At 38.9% G+C, this 25,645-nt stretch overlaps 1 protein-coding gene across 1 annotated transcript; it reads left to right on the top strand.

Moving 5' to 3' along the window:
- Nucleotides 1-867: 867 nt before the first annotated feature.
- On the top strand, nt 868-12,687 carry vtg3 (vitellogenin 3, phosvitinless). The gene is made up of 25 exons (XM_010782803.1): nt 868-879; nt 1,740-1,991; nt 2,097-2,258; nt 2,825-2,973; nt 3,064-3,214; nt 3,523-3,680; nt 4,337-4,502; nt 4,591-4,716; nt 4,885-5,103; nt 6,248-6,465; nt 6,561-6,658; nt 6,916-7,040; nt 7,126-7,227; nt 7,327-7,446; nt 7,541-7,730; nt 7,818-7,905; nt 8,033-8,218; nt 8,842-8,980; nt 9,078-9,246; nt 10,010-10,119; nt 10,211-10,288; nt 10,588-10,794; nt 11,819-11,964; nt 12,181-12,319; nt 12,417-12,687. Exons 1-25 carry the CDS (start codon nt 868-870, stop codon nt 12,522-12,524), a joined length of 3,618 nt encoding a protein of 1,205 aa, XP_010781105.1. The 3' UTR covers nt 12,525-12,687.
- The last annotated feature ends 12,958 nt before the right edge of the window (nt 12,688-25,645 follow it).

Raw genomic sequence — 25,645 nt, 5'->3', positions numbered from 1 at the left:
TTTCTGGGTCCTGGTGCTTATTTGAAATTGATGAGGCTCAGTTGTGTTTTTTCCCCATGTTAGTTAAACTTAATCCATACAAATACTTTATCATTCGTTAGTTGATTTATATTGTGTGTATTCATAATCTAACACTGGAAACTAACCAGTAACTTAAGCTGCGAAAATGTCAAAGAAATTAAGTAAAGTAAAAAGTACAATGTTGCCTTCAGAACTTAGCAGAGTATTACTGTATGGAGTATCGTAAAATGGAAGTACCTAAAGATTGTACTTAAGAGCAGCTATTGAATGAATGTACTTAGTTACATTTCACTAGTGGTTGTTTTTTGACTTTTGAGAAAAAACCAAAATACTTTATTTCATTGTTGCCCTTTGTTTAGAAAGCTCCATACAGAGCAGTTTGCTGTGAACGCTGCCCGGGGCCCACACATTTTAGAAAGTGCTGTTCCAGCTTTATTCTCGAAACCCACCCTCCGTCTCGCTTCACTTTGTTCATTGGAAATGACCTGGTAAGACTTTCCACTGTTGTTTTCACTTGTCTTTGATGGACACTTTGCTCTTCCTCTCCTTTGCACATATATTGTCCGGGATAGGATATCCTCTGCTCGGAAGAGAGAGGTGACTGTCTTCAAAGGGGAAATACCTCAATGACACACGGGACCCTTGAGCTGTCATTATTGCGCAAAAACAGTATCCACACGCTCCATGAATCACTTATAAGGACACACAGTAGAGTGCTTTTGTCACTTTGTTTTTTAAATAAAGTGATGCATTTAATCTTAAGAAAATAAGCCATTTCATTATTTTCCAGGCAGGTTATCTGGGGATAGGCCTTTGTCTGCTGTATCTGTTCCTGTCTTCTATAAAATGACTGGCCAAGTATNCTCTACAATATGAATCCAACCCGGTATCACGGCAAGACGTGAACATGTGACGATTTACCATGTTGGGAGACGTGAAGATGTCACGATTTTGACCCTTCATTGAAGGGTCAAAATCGTGACATCTTCACGTCTCCCAACATGGTAAATCGTCACATGTTCACGTCTTGCCGTGATACCGGGTTGGATTCATATTGTAGAGTATTTGGTTATGAACATTTTTTCATTTATTTTTTATCTAGGTATCATACATTATTTTAAGGTCATTATACCTCAAGGTTCAAGGTTCTTTATTTTGTCATACGAACATAGCTATAGCGTAGTTATGCCGATGAAAATCTTAGGTCACAGGCTTCTCCAACAGTGCAACACAATAACACAGATAAACAGAAAAATATAGTGCAAGTAAATAGTAAATACAAAAATAATGTTGTAAGATTGTACAGCCTCTAATCACCCCAAATAACTTCTAATGACATTAGATAAAGGTAGGAATATTTTCATATCACTTAATATGTTAAAGCGTTCCTATTTCTTCATTTATCTTTATCTTTAATTGTTTTGAAACAATGTATGTATCTTTTATAATGCATAAATAGTCACCTTCAAGTACCATTTTGTCCTCTTTCCGTCATAAACACATGCTGCATTTAAACTTTATTGGAATTATATTAAAGATAGCTTTACCTATCTATTTAGATAGTACAAACAGATGCCAGTTCTTGTCAACTTTAGTTTTATTACAAGTGTCACTTGTGTTTTATTTGACATAAAGAGTTAAAACGCTTTATTATTATCTACAAATTTGTGTGACTATTCAAAGCATTTATCCTGCTCTTTTCCATCTCTGGTTCAAAGGTTTCAGATTTGGTCTTCGAGGAATTCAACGGCGTCCTGGGGAAAAACAGCTTCAACGCCTCCCCAAAGCTCACCCAGCGTATCGCTGCCCAGCTCGTCAAACCCATCATGTTTAACTACGTTGGTGGGCACGTCAGTGACATCCGCACCTCTGCTGAGATCCCTGACATTATTGTCAACATCGTGAGAGGGATGCTGGATTTGTTCCAAGTCACTGTGAAGACAACACAGAAGATCTATGAGCTTGAAGAGGTGACTGCTGACTGATAAACTACCCGCTGCACCTCAGCATCAGGGCAAAGGTCATAAAAGAGGAAAATAACTTAATGATTGGTTTGATTTATCCTTTGCCTGTAGACTAGCATCCATGGCATGTGTCAGAGTAACTATGCAACTGAACAAGATGTGAACACAAAGGACATGCACATCACTCAGATTGTGGATGTCAGTAACTGCAAGGAGAAAGCGGCCATCTACAGAGGAATGGCTACCGCTGTGCTCGACCAAGACTCCAAACAGGTCTGTTTGTCTCACTGCAAATGCATCCGATTCTACTATTATAAATGAGCAGACTTAAAGGTCCCCTATTATACTGTTTTTCATCAATATATTATAGGTCTCAGATATATACAAAACATGTCTTTGAAGTGTTTGGCTTCAAATACCAAACACATCCTGCACTGTAGCATCCCATAAACCCCTCTGTTTCAGGCCTGTTTCAAAAGTGCTGATTCTCTGTCTGTTACTTTAGATGAAAACAAGGAGCCATTCCCCACGCCCCTCTGAGAGATATTTGGTTAAAAAGAACACAATGGTGCTCTAGGAGGAGATTCAGGTGATAAGGTGTGTGTGGGGGGGCGGGGTTACCTTGTTTGGTGATTGGCTAATGGTTTCAGAAGCCAAAAAAACGTTATGACATCACCAAATGTATATAAATGGATCAGGACAAAAAGTGAGGGAATCTTTTTTCCTGAAACTTTCAGAAGGGGACACATGTTTATATACAAAAGACAGGAGAAAGGGGATTTTGCATAATAGGTGACCTTTAAGTCAGTGATTTTTTGTGTGTGTGCCCAACAATCTAGAGAGGGGAGTCTGTCATTACCACCTTGAGATACATTTACACAGTCAAACCCACCGCAGAGGGAGGTCTCATTACCAGGGCTCATGGCCTGGAGCAACAACACTTCACTCCCTTCAACGTGAAAGGTGGCAGTTTCAAAATGCAGGCCACGTAAGACACGCAAATATCTAAACATCACGCCCGCACATCCACAATGCTTGTTTACCATACATGTTCTGCTTTATATAACTTCTCCTGCAGGAAGGAAATTGTGCTTCTAGGCGTGACTGACACAGCGAGAGCCGTCACATATGGGCCAATGGAAAGCAAGGGCAGCCTTGTTTACAAGTTTTTCAATGCCCAAGCTAATATCCCCATTATTATGCAAAACCTGGACGACCCAGTCCCAAAGGTAATTATGATATCCTGCTGCCATGTAACATTCATCAAATGTATTCAAAAAGAGGCACCAATCACTGGCTATGCTAAGTTTCATCCAAATAAACATAGAATAACAGCCTCAATTAGATCAGTTTCATTTCTTATTAATTATAATTATGTTTTTTTGTTTTTATATCTACTGAAATAAAAAGTATTTACTATTACTCCTAAAATGGATTTAGATGAAATAGATAAATATATAAATTATTGCACAGAAGACCTTCATCTAGAGCTGCGTACACTGATCAAGTAATCATGTTGTGGGTTGGCGCCCTACAGGCTATAAAGATGATCAAGCATCTGGCGGAGGCTAACCGTTACCAGGTGGACAGCGCTACATCTCAGGACACTATAAAGGTCTATCAACTCCTGCGAGTGACGCCTTATGAAGGCTTAGAACTCATGTGGAAGCAATTGGCTGGAAATGAAGAGCATAGGTGAGTACTTATCTATTTGGTGGTCAATTTTAAAGGCATGTTAGCAGACACATCACATTTGAGGGGGTTTGAAATTGACGTCACTTTCACTTGTGTCTTTTGCATGGCCAAATGTCCCTACATTATTTTTGTTTCATCAATAAAGTGTCATGTCATCTTACTTATGACATACCTACCTGCTACTAAAAAATGGCCATGTTTGGCATCTTAGTTGCATACGGCCAATGACCAAGCTGCTGTATTTGATGTATTGGAAGTGTGAACCGGTTATAAGGTTTGAAATTCCTAGATAAATAAGCATTTGCCAAGCTCTTGATTATAATATTATCGGATGCTGAGCAAAATATAGTCCAAGGCAATCTAATTGAAGAGCTTCCTTCTACTTAGTTCAGACGGGCTTGAGTTTGGCACATTATCACTGAGTGGGTTATTATTATAAAAAGCACGATGACAGAAAAGTGATGAGTTAAAGAGAGACTTTCTCGCTCATTGAGATTCAGGCTGTCACCAATACCTTCTATTTCATCCTGTACAAGTGCAATCAAATTTGACAAGTGAGCGTGTCCTTCACACTTTTATCATTTCATCTGAAGGATAATTGTAATCTTAAGCATCTAACCATTTATCAATGTTCTCCCTTTTTAACTTATTTTTAGACGTTGGTTTTTGGACATGGTGGTTGAGGTCAGCGATGCACGAATCCTGAGGTTCTTGGAAACAAGGTTCCAGGCTGCAGATGTTTCTGCAGTTGAAGCTTGGCAAACCCTTTTAATGTCCATGAACCATCTGCAGGCTATTCCTGATCTGGTTGAGATGGCTAAAGTGAGTTAATACTAATATGTCTGCATGTTGGAGAATGATACCATGCAATGAAACCAGATGAAAATGTTCAAATGTATCTTTTTCACAGATGTTCCTGAACATGCCTTTTAGTAAATCTAATATCTATCTGTGGCACACCGTGGTGCTCTCCTACGGCTCTCTGGTGTACAAGCACTGTAACTATTACACACCCTGTCCTGTTGCTGCTGTTCAGGTAATCAAACAGAGGAATTAATCACTTGGTGCCACAAATTAATTTTGTACGTGATGAGAACAATGATTGCTGTGTAGTAGTTGAGCAAATTATCTTTGTGTAAAATCCAAACGTAATGAGGAAGTGTTTTTGACAGCTGTCTGCATACTTGTTTAACATCTGTATTAGCCGCTGCTGGACATGGCCGTGGAAAGTCTGAGGAAGGGCGACAATGCGAACATGGTCCTCGCTCTGAAGGCTCTGGGTAACGCAGGTCATCCCGGCAGCATTAAGACCATCATGCGTTTCCTCCCTGGAGTGGCTGCGAACCCTGTGGATCTGCCCCCCCGAGTACTGAGTGCTGCCGTGCAGTCCATGAGACTCATAGCTGCCAGAGACCCTCAAAGTGTAACTATTCATACCACGCAGGAATGAATTCATCATATCTCTAGGCAGTACAAGTACACACACACTTTACTCAAGTAGAAGTACAGATACTTGTGTTTAAAAATACTCTGGTAAAAGTAGAAGTACTGACTAAACTTTTGTACTCAAGTAAAAGTAATGAAGTATGGGCTTCAAAATGTACTTAAGTAAAAAGTACTTATAACTACCATCTGTTTTAAAGAGTAACTGTCCTCCCTTTATATCAATAGAACAATCCTGTCATTGTTAGCCAACGAATGTTTTGATGCTGAACAACGGCAACATGACAACGTTTTCAGTGGTCCCTCTTGTTTAGAGAAGACCAGGAAATGATGGATACAAGGATTGTGTACAAATCAAGGCAATGACTCGAAATAATAATGATCACGCCACCTAACATGTTTTGAAAATGTAAGAAGTAGAAAGTAAAAAGTCGTCAGAAAAATAACTAGTGGAGTAAAGTACTGATACCAGAAAAATGTACTTAAGTACAGTAACAAATTATTTGTACTCTTCCCACCCCTTTCTCTAGGCAAGGTTTTTATATAATTCATGTTTATGGTAATTGAATGCTCTGACCACCATAGTCAAGTGGAAAATGTCATTGTCTGATAAGGTCAAATGCAGATTAACAATAACACGTAGCTCAGGCGGTAAAGTTGACGTCAAGCAATTGGAAAGATACTGAATGCCAAATTTCTCAAAATGGCATGGCGCACATTCAATGGTGTGTGAATGTATGTTGATGGCACTTTGTATGGAAGCCTATGCCTCTGTATGAATATGGGTGAGTGCTGCCACGTGTTCATAAGCACATTGAGTGGTCGCTAAGACTGGAAAAGTGCTTTAAAAATGCAGTCCATTTACCATTAACTCTATTCTATTCCTGGAAAGCATGGCAAATGTTCTTCATTCTTCAAATCATGTGAAATCGCACGTCTGATTCATGCTATTGTCATTGTGGAGGTACATAATCTCCTCCACTCTTACATCAACAGCATTCACAGTGAATCTGACTTTTTAAGGTTCATTGTTAGTTTATATAATAAAACAGAAATTGAAAACAGCGAATGGTTGAATGTGCTGTCTTCTGGACTCCAGATCATTAAAATACATGTGTTTTCAGGTCCAAGACATCACCATGAGCCTGTTCCTGCAGAAGACCCTTCCCACAGAGATACGCATGCTGGCCTTCATGATCATGTTTGACACCAAACCATCAATGGCTCTGGTGTCCATAGTGACTACGCATCTGCAGGAGGAAAAAGACCTCCATGTTGTCAGTTTTGCATACTCCTACCTGAGCAGCCTTGCCAGATCCAGTACTCCAAACAACCAGTTCCTGTGAGCAAAACAAAGCAGCAATGAACAGATGTTGTTCAATCATTTTCAATGTTCTCCTGTTTTAAATTGTTTTACCTTTGTGTTCTCTACAATAGCTCAACAGCCTGCAACGTAGCAAGGAAAATCCTGGCCCCTAAATTTGGTCGTCTCAGCTATCACTACAGCAAAGCAATGCGCATGGACTGGTTTAATGGTATGCTCGAATACAGATTAGGTTCAGGTTCAGGTTATTTATTTGTACCCATAGGTAGATTTGGTATTGCAGTTAAATGACAAGGGATCCATTATGACACACGTTTTTAGACACCGCAGACAACAGGCAAATCAAAGAGTACCACATGCTCCATCACATTTAAAGACCACTAGTACAAACGTGAAACAATCGAGTGAATATATCTCGACTTCTGTGAAACCATTACATGACATCTTGTTTTTTTCCCAACAAAACAGATGATTTCCTCATTGGTACAGCCACAGAAGTCTTCATGCTGAAAAGTGCTACAAACATCTTTCCTACTGAAATCATGATGAAAGGAAAGTTTTACTTCATTGGTAGAATCCTGCAGCTCCTGGAGGTACGGCGCAGTAGTTTGAAACTCTCATTAAAGATAAACACACCTTCCCAATCGTGAATACCAACTTTTTTTGTCCATGCTGCAGATGGGTATCCATGCTGACGGACTTAAGGATCTGTTCGGAAACTTTCAACAAAGCTTTAAAGGAGATCTTGGTTTAGGTGACTTCCAGGCTCTTTACAGTGTGGTGAGTATATCAATATGACACTTAAAGGAAGAACAGTTACTGTAGCTTTATTTGTTTGGGTAACCATTGTGCTTGTTATTGTGTTTTTATCATTTTCAGCTTCAAAACTGGGAAATTATGCCAAATGACAAGCTGGTCCTTTCTGCCTTTGCACGCGCTTCCGGACAAGAGTGGTTCTTTGCTGACATTGACAAAGGAATGATTCGGAACATCATCAATGTGAGAGTTTGATTGAGGTTTGTATTAGACTTGGTCAACAAAAGCCCCATGTGTTCACCATTTACATGCTGCTCTCATGTGATCCTACCTGCAGGCTGTCAGACCGTTAGGAGGAAAAGGGAGCCCTCTGCGGGCTTCCATCGAGGATCTGCAGAGAGGAGTGTCATGGCATCGCACAAAGCCATTCTTAATCTTTGAGGTTCGCTATTTCCAAGCTACCACCCTGGGTCTCCCACTGGAGATTAGCAAATACTATGAAACCATCAATGGAATCACTGTTAATGGTGAGAAGTCATATACTACATACAGGACCACATTACAAGTCAACATAGTACTGATAAATGACTAAAACTTCATTTGTTTTTGTGTAGCCAAAGCTGCAGTAAATCCACCACTGACCGAAAGTCTTGAACAGCTGTTGAGTTCAGACATTTCACTGGAGACTGATGGTTTTATTGGGTAAATATTTTATGTTTATTTTATTTAAATTAACACTTCAATCATGTTTCAAAATGGTCACAGGAGCCTACAATCGAATTATGTTTGTTGTATGAAATAACACATTCTGAATTAACCTCTTTTTTAGTTTCACAAAGGACTTTTGGGTTTTCTATGGGATCAACACAGAGCTGTTCCAGTGTGGAACTGAGTTCAAGAGCAAGACTCCAGTTGCTATCCCGTGGAATTTTTCTGCTAAGATCAATGTCAGAAAAAGAAAGTTTGAAATTGACTTCCCTTCATGCAAAAAAGAGGTTGAACTCCTTTCAGTCAGGTAGGTGTTACTGTTACATCAAGCATAACATCATAGTTTCTCCTTTGTGCAAACACTTGCTCAGCACACCATACACACACATACATTTATGGGATGATTTACTCTGTGAACGCACTATCGACATGTCCAGGGGACTCAGTCTTTGTTTTTTTTCCTAATGTTACACTTAACAACGCAAATATATATTGAAATCGGCCAGGAATACAGGTAGAACAAGCTCTACACTCTGAATACATTTGTATTGGGCCAAGCAAATGTATAAAAATACCACAATGTGTTGAATTGTTGTCTATATATATTTTTTGTTTTTGGAGAAAAAAGCAAAAGAATGCTGTTTTCACAGCAATATTTAACAGAGGGTGTGGGGGAGGGAATTATGACAAAAACAGTCTTCAAACAATAATACACTTTTTTATGTTGAAATATATGAGTTTTATTGTTTTGTTTTACTTTTTTAATTTTAAATAGCTTTAGATACTGGATCAAATCAAAATGTAACTAAATCAAGCCATGACACTATGAATTTAAATCAAATCTTCAACATCTTCTATGTATACATGCTAATCACAAATCAACCAATTTGCATAAATGAAACAATCCTTATTTTCCCTTTAAACCAACAGCTCTAATGTGTATGCAGTCTCCAGGAACATTGAAGATCTAGCTTTGGCTAAAATTACTCCAATGATGCCCAACGCCATTGACTCCAATGATGAGGTGGTCCGGATGGGCCCCACAATTGTGAGGTCTGAGTATGAACAGGTAGCGTCAGCACCGTTACCAGATTACTGTTAGAGATAAACTCATTAAGATTCACAGAACTCAAAAAAGATTAATATATTTTCATCCAATCCAACAGGTCTCAACAAGAAACAGCTGGCATCCAAAAGCCAAAGTGTGTGTTGAGAGTAACATCTATGGAGCTGGAGTGTGTGTGGAGTCTGAGTTCAGGAGAGAGTATTATCATGAGGAATACCCCCTGTACTATTTCCTGGGATACACCCACATGGCACTCAAAGTAATCCCAGGTACGCACATTACACCACACAGGACTGCGCAATCAAAATACATCACAGACGTACATAGGGCCTGAAGAACTTAACAAATATTTTTGCAGTTTTAAGGGACACGATGCTCAACTTACATGAGAGAAAATACACCTCGAATAAGCTTTAACTTCACTGCAGCGAGTTAAACATTGGAGTTCAGCAAAAACAAGATTTCAGAGTTTAAATAGTATCCGCTTTAAAGCTGCAGTGTGTCACTCTGAGCCACCTGCTACAAAGAAAGGAAACACCTTTGCAAAGCAATATCCCTTTATCTTTTACTGTTTCTGCTATGAGACTTGGATTTCTCTATAGAGATCAATAAAGGTTTATCTTGTTGTATCTTATCAATCTAACAGATCCAGTCACAATACGACTGGTATTTAAAAATGTCAATGTGTAGAGGCCTTTTTCTACATTAGCCATTTATTTGTTTACTGTGGCTATATTTTCTCTGCACGCTTTGATGGCATGTTATATATTCCTTATACCACTGCAAAAAGCCACAAAGACGTCTTCATAACACTGTAACCTCGTTGAATGATTGTGGGTCTTGCACATTGCTCGTTTGATTCTTGTTTTATTATTATGATTTCATTTTTTTTTAAATTATTATCAGAGTTTTTAAAGCTGTATCAGACAAAGCATTTCTTTCGATTGTACAGGTGTTCATGTCATTGTGTCACCTCTATACATTACCCTCTTTTAACCCTGTGTTGATGTAGCCTGTGCACTTTTTTATCAGCTCAGGCAATCAAAGCTGTTGACAAGATCCACTTTGAGGTTGATGCCGGCCCTAGCAGACCCCCAGCGAGCACACGCCAACTGATGGAGACGCTGAGGAGGCTTTCCAAGGTATTTGGCTACCTGTGCAATGTTATTATCTGTGCACCTGCTCTGGTGTTTTATCCATTCACATTCTTCTGTTGCTTGATTGTGTTTACAGAAAGCCGCCCAGAGAGTACGTCTGTCCTCTGATTCAGCCTCAAATGAAAGAGGATCTGATCTCAGGGCTGCTGGCCAGGTAATGGAAGTATGCTAAACATGCTCCACAGAGATCCACCCTAAAAATAGGCGATGAGCAGTGTCATCATGTCATATGTTTCACCTGTGCTAAGGATTCATGATAGCTTCACCACAACACAAAGTAGTCCATGATAAGACTGCAGTTACTTGTCTGCATTCAAAAACTCATAACAAGTTATATAGTCAAATATTTGTTTGTTTTGTTTAATTTCGCTAGTCCACACATGACACAAGATGATAAATATTCTGCATTTATTCGACATGATGCACTGGACTGCTTTCTTTCTTGTTTAACAGGCCTCTAACTCAACACCTGAAGCTGTGTACAATATCAAAGCCTTCGCCATGAGCGGCAACCAGGAGCCAGAGGGGTACGTCGCTGACTTCTACTACACCCCCGAGGCAAACACCCAGAGCGCCCAGCTGATTATGTCCCAGGTCGGTGAGGACACCAACTGGAAGATGTGCGTGGACACCTCTGTTAGTGCCCAGGTTGGGACAAAGGTAGATACTGAACACACAATATTGATTAAAATTATTATCTGACGGTATAAAATAACAAAAGTTTCAAAAATGATGTCTAATCTACGGAGCCCCTAAAGGGACATGGAAAAAATAAGAGAGAGAAAAAATAAAGTCGGGAAAACGGATTAGTTTCTCGTGCGCGGGAGACACAGGAGACAACCATTTCATTGCAGACTGTTATGTTTACGTGGGGAAATGACAGTGCATACATTATTCGAGGTATATTTCGAACTCAGATTTAATTTTATGGACATTTCGGCCGGGGTGTAGAGCTATTTGTTTAAGCACCGGATTGTCAAAACAGGAGAGTCTGTAAACCATTCTGCTTTGATCTATGAATTAATGTCCGTGACTCTCAGAGAACCTGCTGCTCGGGCCACTAGATCCACTAGGTCCACGCAGCGAAGCTCCCCCCGTTGACAGTTCACAACCCCCCACCGAGTTAGTATCTCATGCCCGAGTTAGTATCTCGTGCGCACGCGAAACTTTCTCGTGCGCACAAGATACAAACCCGTTATCCTGACTTTTTTTTTTCTCTCTCTCTCTGTTTTTTAATTATTTTTTTTCATGTCCCTTCAGGGGCTCCATACTAATCCTTACATTTTGCTATTATCAGCAAATTACACGGGAAGAAAAGATTATACAATCATATTTGATTGCTAACCTTATCCTTTAAAACTTGTTCAAAACATTTGAACCAACTACATCCAGCAGCCATGACTATGTATTGCCCTTTCTTAAACTGGACAAATAAAGCCATCAATTCTCACGTTTAGAATATGAAAAACTTCTGTACTTTAAGTGTGTGAAGGTTCCTCTAACCTGCCTGACACATGGAAACATATGCACTTGCTACAAATACACTGTATGTTAAATCCTATGTTCAACCATACCACTGATGGTCTGTTTGAGGTATCATAGTGCAAGTGTTTACAGTAGGCTGCAACCAAGTCTCTTGTTTGCAGAGACTACCTTCATGATTGATCTGTTGTGTTTGGTGTAGGGGCACCTTAGATGGGGAGCTGAATGTCAGTCCTATGAAGTGTCAATGAGAGCTGCAACAGCCAACCTGCCTGGCTCCAAACCAACTCTCAAGGCCAAAATACACTGGACCAGGGTCCCAGGAAACATGGCAGAGATCGGCAAAAGGTGAGCCTTAGTGGAATAAAGGGGACGTTTGTACGAGGAAGATTTAAATGTGAGGATGACGAGGAGATTGAGCTGATGAAGGAGGATAGAGGAACTTGGTTTACTTACTTTTCTTTACAGAGCACAATGGGAACATGTTCTGTCTTTTACAATTATGACACATACTGGCAAGTGTTGTTAAAATATTTTCATTAACTTACTTTGTGTCCTTACCAGAATTGAAAGCTACGTCCCCGGCATGGCTCTGCTTCTCGGTTTCACCCAACAAGTTAAGAGAAATACCAAGCAGGAAGTGTCTGCATCAGTTATTGCCACCTCAGCAGACAGCGTGGATATGCATATTGAATTCCCAGAGGTATTTAAGGAAACATTCACAACCTATATTTATATGCAAAACCTTTATTGGCTGCTGTATTTACATTGATGTGTCTTTTTTTCTGTGTTTTCATTAGTATACAGTCTTCCGCCATGCTATTCCATTTCCACTGCAACCTTTCAGTTTTCAGGAGGTTCAACAGGACAACAGCAACACAACAATAGACAGCTTTGGATGGGCATAAAAACAAGTGGGCTACATAAAATCAGTCTGATTGGACTTAATTGGATCTTCGTCAAATTGTTCTGTGTTTTGAAACACTTTTGGAGCAGAGTGGGTACGACACATGTCCAAATTCTTCTCTACAATGTTTAATAGAGGCAGAAATCAAATAAAAAATGCTTCTCTTTGAATACTGTGTACTTTTGTGTGCAGCAGTGGATGTGTTGACAGATTTCTTTGCAAAGCAGATGTGCAAAAACAAGCAAAAGTACTGTGCCATTTTTGCTTGCTTTTTAAAATATGCTTTGTGCTGCAGAAAGACAACATAGCCCATATGGGAGCCAGATGTCTCTTTCACAGAGATAACGCTGCGACCAAAGTCTCACCACCCTGATGAAAGTGAAGATCATAAAAGATGCATCAGTAATCTGTCAGATATCACCCGTTGGAAATAACCTGTAAAGGTCCTGATTTATTCATTTGAAAGCCGGTTAATATTTGAACACTCATTTGATGAAATATTGTGCAAATTCATGATTATATCCTGAAATATTGTACCCCTCACAATACTGGATTTACCCAAACCTGTTTGTTTTTCTATTGCGCTGATTGTTTGATCCTTTGATCATTCAAGTGTTGTGTTCAATCTGTGATTACAATGCAGAGCAGCCATAACAACATTTATTGAGTCTCCATCCAGTTTAGTTTCTGTCAGACAATAATGATCAGCAGTACAGATGAAATCCTTAGCAATTCAGGATTCCTGAAAGGATGTCAACTTTGTCTGATACTTACTAGAAGCACTCTGCGTTTGCTTAAATAAAATAAAAATGCAATTTGCACAACATATTTGGCAAAACGTTTCTTCCAATAAACAAGAGATGGAGTGGAAACAAAACACAATCCAATTTGTAGCTTTGTCTTTTCTACCAGCCAATTTGACAAACAAATAGTCTTTGTCAAGGTTCTGTTAGACTCATAATATCCCATTTGATTGTCACAATACTAAAAGTTGTTGGGGAGTTTTGGATTCAGCAAACTGAATCATACAAGAAATGCCCTTTTTGGAGCGTTTCTATTGAAAGAGACAGATGTTGACAAGGTCTGTATGACCTGCTCTGTTTGTTTGATCAACTCTCCCAACAGGACTGTTTGCAGATATCAGCACACAATGTCACCAGCATGCCCTTAAAGTTCACTGCCTCTGTGCTCTTTGCTAAAACATGTCAAGTGTATTGAACAGTTAACCTACATTGTCTTACATTTAGAGATCTGAAAAGTAGAGGTATGACTTTGTATCTGGATGAAAGAGATGATGAACAGTAATTGATGCTCCTGAACTGGCACGGGCCCAAACCTCAACCTTTAATGGTAACAAATTGGATGTGTCACTAGCCAAAGATAATGATCGCATCCTAAACAGAAACTGGTTGTCCTAACTACTCCTGGCTCGGCTCCTCCTGCCTACGCTGATTTAGCCAGATGGTGTTAAATCTCAGAGAAAAGACATTTCCATCAAAAGGCTGAGCAGGATGAGCACAATTATAACGGCACCATTATGTTCCATTTACATCTCTAATATCCTGCAGGCTTTGAAGTGCCGCTTGACAGCCTGATTGCAAATCTGACGAGCTAATGCCAAGATTCACCTCCTGCCGTATAGCAGATCAGGACTGCCTGACCTTGTGTTGACAGGTGAAATCAGCTGGTGGAAAGCATTAGTGAATGATTGATCAGATAATATGGGGGAGGAGGAGCAGGCCAACCCCTCCTCTTTACTGCTCTCTGTGATAGTGACTTGCCTCATTAGGCAAACTATACCATCCCCTGTTAAAAGTCATGAGTGTGTAACTAATTATGAAACCATGGCTGCACACATTTTTGTCCAATTGAAGCTATTAGTACATTTTAGAGTCTCGAACAGTCAATGCAGCGGATTAGTTTTATTATTAAGAAATCCTTCAGCTCAACAAGTGACACTTCATAGAAATAATGTAACAATACCCTAACAATATGTTGTGAAATATAAGTCTTGTTTTTTGGAATTGACAACCATGGAGCATGATCATGGGCCATGTGTGTGTGTTTGTGTGTGTAGGAGTGTGAGCACTAGAGGACAGTGTTTACCAGAGGTTCAAATATTCCTGGCACAGGGCAGGAAACCTGGCTCTGGTATTTGCTCAGTTCACAGAGAGAGTGCTATGCAGTGGATGTTGACTTTTTGAGCAGACATAAACATATGTCTTGGCAGGATCAAATTGTTCTTGCAACTTCAGCTTGCAAAGAGAGGACGCAATTTATTTCAACATAAAAATAGAAAACAAATGTGCTGACTTAAAGGGGACCTATCATGCAAAATGCACTTTTTGATGTCTTTTATAAATATGTGTCCCCGGTGTGTCAGGGAGCTCACAAAGTGTCAGAAAACAAAACCCTCTATCTTTTCCTCCGTACCCAAATCTCTAAAAACGGGCATCCAACGGAGCTGATCCAGATTTGCGTCAATATGACGGAAATCACGTCATCACATTAGCAAGCATTGCTAACACTCAGAACTAACCTGTATTGAGGGAGTGGCCGTTTCTCAATCGCGAGGATACTGGCTTGGTAGTCGCATACTTCCAAGTCACTTCCTTCAGAAACGAAGCAAGTATACTTCCAAGCCACGGCTTCGGAAAACAAAGAAGAATGGAACAGGCTAACAAGTGTGCCACTCTCTCTAACGGTTTCAACATAAACTGTACCGAAAATAAATACCTCACGATGTCTATCTAATTATGAACTTGCTTTACTTTCACGGAACACATTTTTGGTGATAACAAATGCAACAAAGTAACATATTTACCAACCCTTTTTCTACTTCACTACATACTTACATTTAAATGTGTGCTGTGCTGCGTCGGTTCAGCCATTCTCCGCAAGGGTTTTTGAAATTGGTCTGTGCGCAAAGCATTGTGGGGATTTTAAGGACGCGAAGTCTACCCATGTGCAGCCTCGAAATTACCCCCAAACCAAGGACGTGGCCTCGGTGGAATTCCAAGTATGCTGGAGATTGAACAGTCCTTCGGCGGCACTCGATGACGTAGCATCCTTGAAATATTGGCTTGGAAGCCAGTTTCCTCGCGATTGAGAAACGGCCTGAATATGTAAAAAACCAGGAAACAAAAAAGAAACTCACCTTGTGGTAAACCTGCAAGAGAAAAGCATTTGAGCTCCATACTGTTTCAGAAATAATCCTTGATGTGGTTTTTTATATATCTGAGACCCATAATATATGCCTAAAAATAGCATAATAGGAGACCTTTCATATTATTTGTATGCTTATGAAGGAAACAGGAAACTCTGGTTTTCACAGTATCTTAATGATGCTATCTTTAAAGTAATGAACACATTACTTTGGTTTATGTTTAGGCGAGTTGCACGAGCAGTGTCTTCGGATACAGATTTCCCATTAGCACGGGGAACTGAGTATTAGCGAATGATCTAACGGGTCATTTGGAAGAGACATAAACTGGATTGCTTTTTCACCAGCACCATATCCGACGTTAACTGTCTCCCGTTCTAATTTAAGGTACACTGAAATCAGTTCTGTAGGCAGGGTGAAACGTGAGTGGGCGAGACCGGTTACAACACTGACATTATCACTGACATTACCACTGACATTACCAAGTGGGCACACCTAGACACGGCGTCGGACACTTCCTGACGCCTCCAGAGGCTCAAAATCTGACATTATGCCTGCTGTATGACTCCCATCTTCCCATAAGGTAGTTGCCATGTTGTTAAATGGCACTACTGCACTTCAGTAGTTGTGCCATCTTTTTTTTCTAGATAATTTATTTTGAGACTTAATTCTTGGTGCAGCACATCCCTTTCATTTCACTGTCATCTTAAGAATACGTTGCTGAACAGGATCACGACATGCTTTGGACTGTTGTGACAATATTATAATAACATGTGATTACCATGCTGTTTTGTTGCCATCATTGTGTAAAGCAACAACACCTTTATATGTAGCTAAAATCAGCAGGGCTTCTTTGGGGCTTTTGTATAAAGATAATTGCCAACTGAGGTCAGATGGTTGAAGTTAGATTTCCACGGCTCAGGCTGAAATAGCTGCTGTCTGAAACACAGAGCTTCTATTGACCCTGTGCAGACACTGATTCATTTCTGCCAGCCAGCCTGAAGGCTACAGACATATATTTCCACAATAAGTGGAATATTCAATCATAAAGCTGAATTCAAGATCTTACATTAGTCAAAAGTGAGCATTTATATTGGTTTTCATTTTGCAAAATGCATTCGATGCTACCAAATTCTGCAGAATGAATTGCAGATTTGACAGCTTAAATGTACAATTGCTTACTTAGAATTCAAATATAGTAATTGTATTTATTTTTTCCTTATTTAGATAACATGAACGAGGAATTAAACTACACTGTGAAGTTTTGTACCAAGTTTTCAAAAGAGTGGTACAGAGCCTTTTTGTTGCCAGTTAATTAAGCTTGGTGGTTTATTATTGTTAAGTAAAAAATGGTTCCTTAGTGTCTGTGTGTAATTAGTGTTTTTTGTGTTTGCCCTAAGCTTTCAGAGCTGCAACAACTGCAGTTTTTTGAAGTAAGGATGTTTTTTAATTGCATGCTGGAATAGACTCCAGCCTTGTGCGACCCTAAACAGGAAAAGCTGTAAAGAGAGTGGATTAGTGGATTAGTGGATTATATATTGACATTGGATAACTGCTGTATTTCAAACCATGTTCTGTGGATCCATCAGATAATTCTCTAACTTTGAACATCCAAAAAGTAATTATAAATGCTTGCTTTCAGAAATTCACAAGATCTGTTTTTCTGCAGGCTGCAAATCTTATATACTGTGATGAGCATTTGTAATTTTCCATTATTGTTGAGTTTAGAGAACCTAATTAGTTAAAGGGGGGTATATAGCTGGCCGCTGTAGGATTCCAGAGAAAACGGTTAAAGTCACCAATCTGCCTTTGAGGCAACAGACGTGCTCAAATTGAGGAAAGATCTACTGTAGTTGTTTGGGTATAGGACCAAACAGACTACAGCAGAAACTACAATCAACAGTTTTGTGGAGTCAGTGATTTCAAACAATTGCATTTTGTTCAGTGGGGGAGGGTAATGATAATGATAAGACAGCTACACTTTAAAACAAAGGGTATATATAAGCTTTGACATGGTTTGTCTTGTGGTGAGTGATGGTATTCGTCTTTACAGATTGCATAATATACTGAAACACTTCCAGTAGACTGAATATAATAGTTTAATTGCAACAGCTAAATTACAAAGAGTTGTTTTATGATTGTTTCAACCTGTATGTTAAAATCCAAAAAGTCTAACTGTGTTACTGAATCCTAAAAGCACCAATGCAGCTGGAACTCTGTTTCTATAAGTTATAATGTTGGGTTTTTTCACAGATCTCCAAAAAGTACATCACAAATCCATAGACCCTGTGCCTCGATTTGCTTCATCCAACCCACCTGAATAAACCCACCCTAACAATAATGGTCCATAAAGGGCTCGCCCCTGAGGTCACATGGGTGAGGTGGGCAGCTCTCTTTGTCAAAACAACTGACCAACTGACATTGCTAAAAGCCTGGCATTAGAAGGACTACTTGTATACACCCACACACATGCCCTGTAAAGTGACTGCAGAACATAATGGAGAATTTAGCAGCGTAAAGCCTGGGTTTTTCTTCTTTTTTTTAGGAGAGAAATGTGGACTTACATATACGAAGTGGACAGAAACACAATTCCAAATCAGTGTTGCTGTTGCTCCGTGTCAGGGATTATGCCTGCAAATCAAGAGAAAACATGAGGAATGACGGGACAAACACACACGGACAAACCACAGCAGTTAACATATTGTAGGTAACATAGCTGACAAACTGACAGAGAACAATTGGAAACACACAGGTAAATAAAAACACATCTAATCAATTCATCACATTAACAAGACACAGCTGGACTAAAGGCAAACACAAGGGCAACAGAGTGATTACAAACACGAGTATTCAGGGTGTGCGTAAAATCACAAAAAGGTGGGGAAAACAGGAAATTAAACCAGATGAAAGAGGAAAAACCAAAAGCCAAAATCATGGTGTTTGCTGAAAGTTAAAATGGACAAAAGTTTGCTAACAAAATCCACTGAGATAATAATATCTCACACTCACATAATAACCAGGAGGGGGCACTGTTGATCCTACTGATGACGTAAGGAGCTGTTACTTGTGGAGCTTTCAATTCTATTTTTACTTCTTGTGAAAATGTTATGTCTCCCTGTTGTGATCAGTGCTATTCTGCTGTTGCTCCCATTTGACCCAGAAATTCTGATACGCACAACAAAACGAGTGTCATGACAAAGAATGATGTCAATTTGAAGTCATACTTTACGTTGCACATCCTATGGGTACCATTTAGAATCTAATGAAAACACCCCAATATATATCCTTTTTATATGAAGCATTCTATATAAGTTGAACGTCAGAGAGCTATCAACATGACTCTAGATAAAAAAACAATGTGCACTGCCAAAGTAAGTTTCCCCTGCTCTATAATCACTGTGATGCTGCTAAGAGATGCTTGATAATTGAGCAACATAAATTGCACTGTGAAAGAGCAGTGGAGGGGTAAGTATTCAGCAGCCAAGAACACAGTGATTCTTCATGTGCAGTCTCGTATTTATCGCCAAAAGAAGGCCACTGATCCTACCGCCTGAAAAGAGCCGTCACCATGGCAACCACACAGTTTATCAAGGTTCCAGGCAATGGACACAAGGATTGTGCACTGATGTTGCACACACAATAACATGTGATTTAAAATAACATGCACAACACACACATAAACGCAGATCCATTTCTAGGAAAAGAGCCCAGGTCTGTTTGGTCTTTTAGTTTTGTTCTCTCTTAATCAGATGTCAAGTAAAAACATGGACTTCTGCTTGTTGTATAAATAATTTAAGCAGGCAGATTATATTGTAGTTAGTAAATATACATATTGAGGTGAGCATATGGCAGGGTGACACGGTGATTAGAGATTAGCTGCATGACTGGAGGCTAGCAGGTTTGATCCCTGCAAAGACCAGAATTTACACTGTGTAAAACACTGATGCTGAGGCTCATTCAACCACGCTGTAACAAGATGCAATTAACAGTTTCTTACAACAGGAAGGGCTAACCCATCAGAAGCAAATGCTCCCGGAACAGACATTAAAAATGGAGCCAATGATTCTGTTATAACTTGCTAGACAATCTGGGCTCAATATTGTCAATATTCTTAGTGACGCAAAAATATCACCATTATATAATAAACGTATGGCTGCAATGCAATTGGGCATTCTGTTTCTTGCAGAGACTCAGATGAGAGGATGATACCGGTCTAATCTTCTGTTACATACGGATCTGGAGCCAGAAGCCCTTTTTCCCTTCTGGCTAAAGAGGATGAGCTTAGCTTGATTTAGGATAAAGTAGCAGTGATGTGATAATGTCTCTTAGGTGATCACATCACACATGTTTAATCTGACTCCCGGTATGTTTTTGAAAAGATTTTAGGAACCTATTCATTTTTTAAAAAGCTTTTCAAAGCCTCCTTCTCCGACCTCGATCCTAGAGCGGAGGTCTTTTGTTTTAGTGTCAGTGCCCGGAGGCTTAGGGATGGTCTGCTCACGGAAATCAAGTTGGCTGAATCAGAGATCTCCTTTAAGTCCCTTCTAAGATAAATCAGAGAGCCTTTTCTGACACTTAGTTTCCTTTGAACTGTCATCTAATACCTTAACACAATTATTTATTTCCTTTCCCTACCATTTTCCACACTATATTGGTTTTTATTCTCTATGTGTATTTATTTTTCTTCCAGTTTTCTTTTAATCCTGAGGATTTATGGCTTATCTTTTTTATTTTTCCACATTTTTGAAGCACTGTTAAGTGTTTTCTGAAAAGTGCTCTATAAACTTGGCATTTTTCAAAGAAAAGACATACAAAATAAAACCTCAATACTCACTTACTTAGCCATTGTATTTTTTTCGATGAGCTTTAGAGGTTTTGGTAAGGTATTTTTGGGAATGTACCAGGCTAACTATCCGTGCTCAGTGCTGTGAATCTTTCTGCTAAGCTAATGTAAGCTAAGCTAACTGACCCCTGGTTCTGGCTGGCAACATATTTAAAGTCAATTTCACATAAATATAATGTGTTCAGGAAATTAAAGTATATATATACCTGTATATTGATACAAAAAAAAAGAATTGTTATTAAAATATTTCCAACAGCATTTAACCTTCAGGGTGCTTAAAGGTGGGGTGTCATTTATTTCAGAAACACTTTTTGTTATATTCCCTGGAATGCTCTTAACATCCCGATAGCAATGAATATATTAAATGCTTTGACAATTTTACATTAAAAAAATTTCATCTGTGGAAGCCGTAGCACTGTAAAAAGCACGACCAATCATCTGAGCCGGCCCGGCTAAGATAACTGGATGGCCTACCTGCCTGTCAGCCTTCCATCTGTGCACAAACTTATCTCGTGCCCTCATTGGTCATGTGCGCGTTCGTGTGTGTTGGAGGAGGGGCTCTGTAATGAATTATGTATGGACATGTATTTTCAAATTTTAGCGCACTCGTGCTGGTTTCTCCAAAATTACATACCCCACCTTTAAGTGGGCTTTTTTCATGACACAATTTGCTGCTACAGAAACTGCGTTGAGCTCTGTAGCCTATGAACGTTCATACAATATATTTTACCCCCTTTTTAAAAAAAGCTTATATAGCGTTTGGTGGGTAGGGATTTTGGACATTTGTCCCCTTGTGAGTACCCATCGCTAAGCTAACCAGCTCCCCCTCCAAAAGTGGAAGCTACTTAGCCTAGCTTGCTAATGTTCGCACAAATTCACTCAACATGTTTCACCTCTTTTTGCCAATAACACACACAAACACACGCTCAATCTCAATCTTTATTTATTTATTTATCTCACACACATACACACATTTACCGTAAATACTGGTGTGTGACCGCTGCTCCTAATATCCACATCATGTATTAAATAAGCAAATGATCACAAAAAAATAATACGTCATAAGACGTATTACCAGATATAATCTCCAAAAAGCACGACTGTAATCACAGGTGCATTCAGTGAGACGCCTGAGTTTAGTAATTGAGTGCAGTAATTGAGCAGCTCGGCTCACTAATGGAGGGAAGTTTCCGCTCAGAAATGACTCTCAGAAATGTATTTGAAAACCTGTCGTTACCTTTCTCTTGAAAGGTTTTTCGGACCAATTGGCATTTTTCCTTTCCTGTTACTTAGTCTTGCATCAATTACCTGTAACAAGAAACTAAAGTGGTCGTTGTTGGTTGACTTCACTCTTGCTTTTGATATTTTCACATCCATATAGAGATAATAGCTAGAAATTGCAACCCATTAGAGCATGAAAATGCTTACTGCTCATTTTGTTGCTGTCTCTTTGCTAATAGGAGCTATTGGGTATATTCTCTGAGGAAATAGTCATACTGTATATGGTGCATGTACAGCAGGGCTATTCAATTAATTTGGAATGGGGGCCGGTTGATGAAAATGATCCAAAGCAAGGGGCCGGGAAAAAAATGGCTTGAAATATGAGCAATCATATTAAGAGCTTCAGATACAGTAAATACTATATATTTTGTTTAATTAAATCAAACATAGCCCCAAGGCCTTTATAAANTTTTTAACATTATACTCAAAGGGCCAGTAAATATCACCCGGGGGCCGGATTTGGCCCGCGGGCCGCCAATTGAATAGCCCTGATGTACAGCATGTTTCTGCATTGTCGACTGGCTATAGGTTTAATATCACCTTAACATTTAAAACAAATATTTCAAATGCAAATTGCTGAAGCAGGCATAATACAATATGTTTGCCATTTATAAAATGTGACAAGCCAGACACAATATTGTGAAGTGATAAAGTCTTAAATGTGTTCTACTAGTCAACTTCATTTGACACACTGTTAATGAGAAATATCATCATAAATTATTGTGTCACCATGTAAAATAAATGAGAGAATATCAAATATGAAACAGACATGCTGTAAGATCCGCTTTGTCAGCCCTGTACTCTGCATTTTACCTCAGGATGGCTGCCATGTCTATTCTCAGTGAAGCAGAATGATTAAAGAAGCAGCCAATAAACACTTAACACAACAACTTGACAAGTTCACTGTGGCTGCACTGCCTCAGACATAAAAAGGTGTTAAAAACACACAACAGGGTATCTTTGGAAACACAACACAAATACCATAATCGGCCACGATTACCTTGACAAACTTACAATAAGAAAGATAAAATTAACCAATATCAGGTGCCAAAAACTGTTTATCGTGGTACAGCGAGCGTTTGTGCATTTGTTCCTGCTGACAGGCGGCTTTCAAAATTGTCACTTATTTAGTGAGCATTCTCAACATGCATTTGGTCATTATTATTAATAAGCATGTATTGTTCCCACACCATGACTGCGATTGAATAGTCAAAAGATGTTATGAAGACCAATCCATAAGGACATATGAAAAGACAACTGTGGAACAAAGATCATTTCACTTCACTTACACTAGGCGTACAGTAAGTATTTGAAAAACTACGGCTGTTATTGAGGTGGGTATCTTACATTTTCCTGCATTAGTTATTCTCCTTTGGTTAAAGATGGTCAAGTGTACCAATCGCTAAAAGCGACAAGAAAGGAATCATTGAAGCATCTTTGGTTTGCATTTTGAGAATTCAACCAGCTCTTACCTTTACTGCCACTTTGATACTTCCATCTTATTTCACGCAGTTAAAAAAAAATCAGGATCAACCTTATACCTGCTGACCATCAACTTTCTCATTTTGAGAATTCTAGCATTTGTCATTAACTCCACACTGTGCCTATGTACAGCCGTGATTAGTCACTTACATGCAAATAGGCCCAAGCTTTATATAAAACAGATGACTTCAGTTCTACTTGCAAACATTAACAACATGCACAACATTTTTCTGATTCTAACAAACTACATTCAAAAAGCACCTCAGCGCTTTGCTAAACAAGTCAACACACAAACAAGACATTTGGTTGCATTACAAAGGATTTAATTATTGGTACAGGAAAGAGATTAAACCAACAAACCAAACATCAGTAATGGGACTAACTTGCAAAACCTCCTCAAATAAGGAGAGTGTTAAGGCTGTATGGCAAGAAAAATTAAAGACACAAAAGTCACTAAACGCCTATAATTACATTGTGCATTCATGTCATGATTAATGGCTTGGCTACTAAAATAATTGGAAATAAAGCCACATCTCCGCTTGCCTTTATTTATAGTTCTGCACATGCACTGAATCATGTAAGTTCTTACAATTCATTTATAGATGCAAGCTTTAACTGAATAATCCAAACATTTTGTGAAATACATGGTTTGGTTCAAGCCATTAGCAAATTGCACATGCTCTTGAGGTGGCATGAAGATGGATCTGTTGTGTTTGCAGATTATTCTGTATTTTTCAGTTACAAGACAAAAAATCAGATTGGACATGGTGGTGTGAAATGAGCCCTACAAATCATCCCGATTCAAGTCACTTTACCTTAGGGTTTACATCAAGACACTTGATATTGGTTCAGTGGTTTTTAGGCATGCTGGCAGTTCATCATGTTGGTCCAGAAATAATTGGATTGCTATATCATTTTGTACTTAAATTCATGGTCTCCAGAGGATGTATCCTAGAACTTAGGTGTTCATTTCACTTTTTCTACTTCCTGTGAAATGGCCAAACATCTTTTTTTTGTCGTTTGGCCCATAGGATTGATCGGACTGATCGTGTGACTTTCCTCTAGCGCCACCAGGATGTTCAAACATTTCTCAAGATCTAATTTAAAAAAGACAGGTGTAAGAAATGTAAGCCATATCTTTCATTATCCTTTGAAGAGAACCCTTAGCATCCCTGCAGATGTGGTATAGCTGAGATATATTTACTCCATATTAAGTCCAAATAAATAAACCAGCAATTTGTCAGGAGTATGCATATTTTAAGTCAAGTTGCATCAGCACTCAAAATATTGTATGAGTTTGTGAGCCACCAATAGTTTTCCTTTTGCTTGTAATATACAGTATATTCTTCTAAATCTAATTGTGGTTTCTAACAGACATTATTAGTTATAATAATATGAATATCTTTCAGTGTTTAAGTATGTCGATCAGCCACACAAGCAGCGGAAGGCTGTGCCATTTAAGATACAATATTGTTAGATATACTAAGGTTCATCCTCTGTATGTTTTTATACTTCGTGCTGTCTCTAATGCAACTGCTGAAAGAACATAGTATGACAAAGCCTACTTGTCAGATGCAGGTAGACTGACATTCACCAAAGTCACAGCAGGTAATTATTGTAGCATATTTATAGATATTTCCAGAACTGATAATATTGTTGATCGCACTATTCTCTGACAGAGATTACTGGGGTTTCGAAAGATGCTTCATGGATTTGTATGTCTGCAAAGGCGCTCTAGAGCTCTGTGCTTCGACCTTTCATTTGATTAATTTATTGTTTATTGTTGATCAATGTTGAAATGTGTCAAATGTTAATATTTGAACATAAACTGATGGATCAGTAGTTTGGTCTTATTACTAAAGACTCAGCTTTAATTACTCAATAATCTAGACATGTTTAATTGCTTGTAGTTAACCCTAACCATGGAAGATATTAAGACTTTAAACCAGGGGTTGGTTTGCCTTTCTTGTTTCAAGCCATTGAACTAACCACTGATGCTAATTTTTAAAAGTAATTTTCAGACAGGCAGGTGAAGAGTGAAACATAATTTCCTTGATAAGTCGGTTATATCAATGTTAGCCCACTCTGTCCTTCATAGAATACAATCCCCTGTCCAAACTGCTTTACATAAATACACTTAGAAATGAAATGTGTTTTTCACAAGAGCTAACCCCTTATCCCAGAGGAACATGATAAGGGACATCTTTGATAAAGAGAGATGTTTCCATATTCAGCTAAACGTTTTCATAAGGAAAGAGAAATATCAAGTCAAAGGTGAAATTCCATCAAGGCTGAACTAAAATGCTCAGTTAAACTCATAGACCTTTCTTGTTTACTGCCTTAACCTTTGCCC

This window comes from Notothenia coriiceps, unplaced genomic scaffold, assembly GCF_000735185.1.
Source record: "Notothenia coriiceps isolate Sejong01 unplaced genomic scaffold, NC01 NC01_scaffold00024667, whole genome shotgun sequence".
Taxonomy (NCBI): domain Eukaryota; kingdom Metazoa; phylum Chordata; class Actinopteri; order Perciformes; family Nototheniidae; genus Notothenia; species Notothenia coriiceps.
The sequence above is the reverse complement of the archived record's forward strand: the minus strand, read 5'-3'. Positions and strand labels throughout refer to the sequence as shown.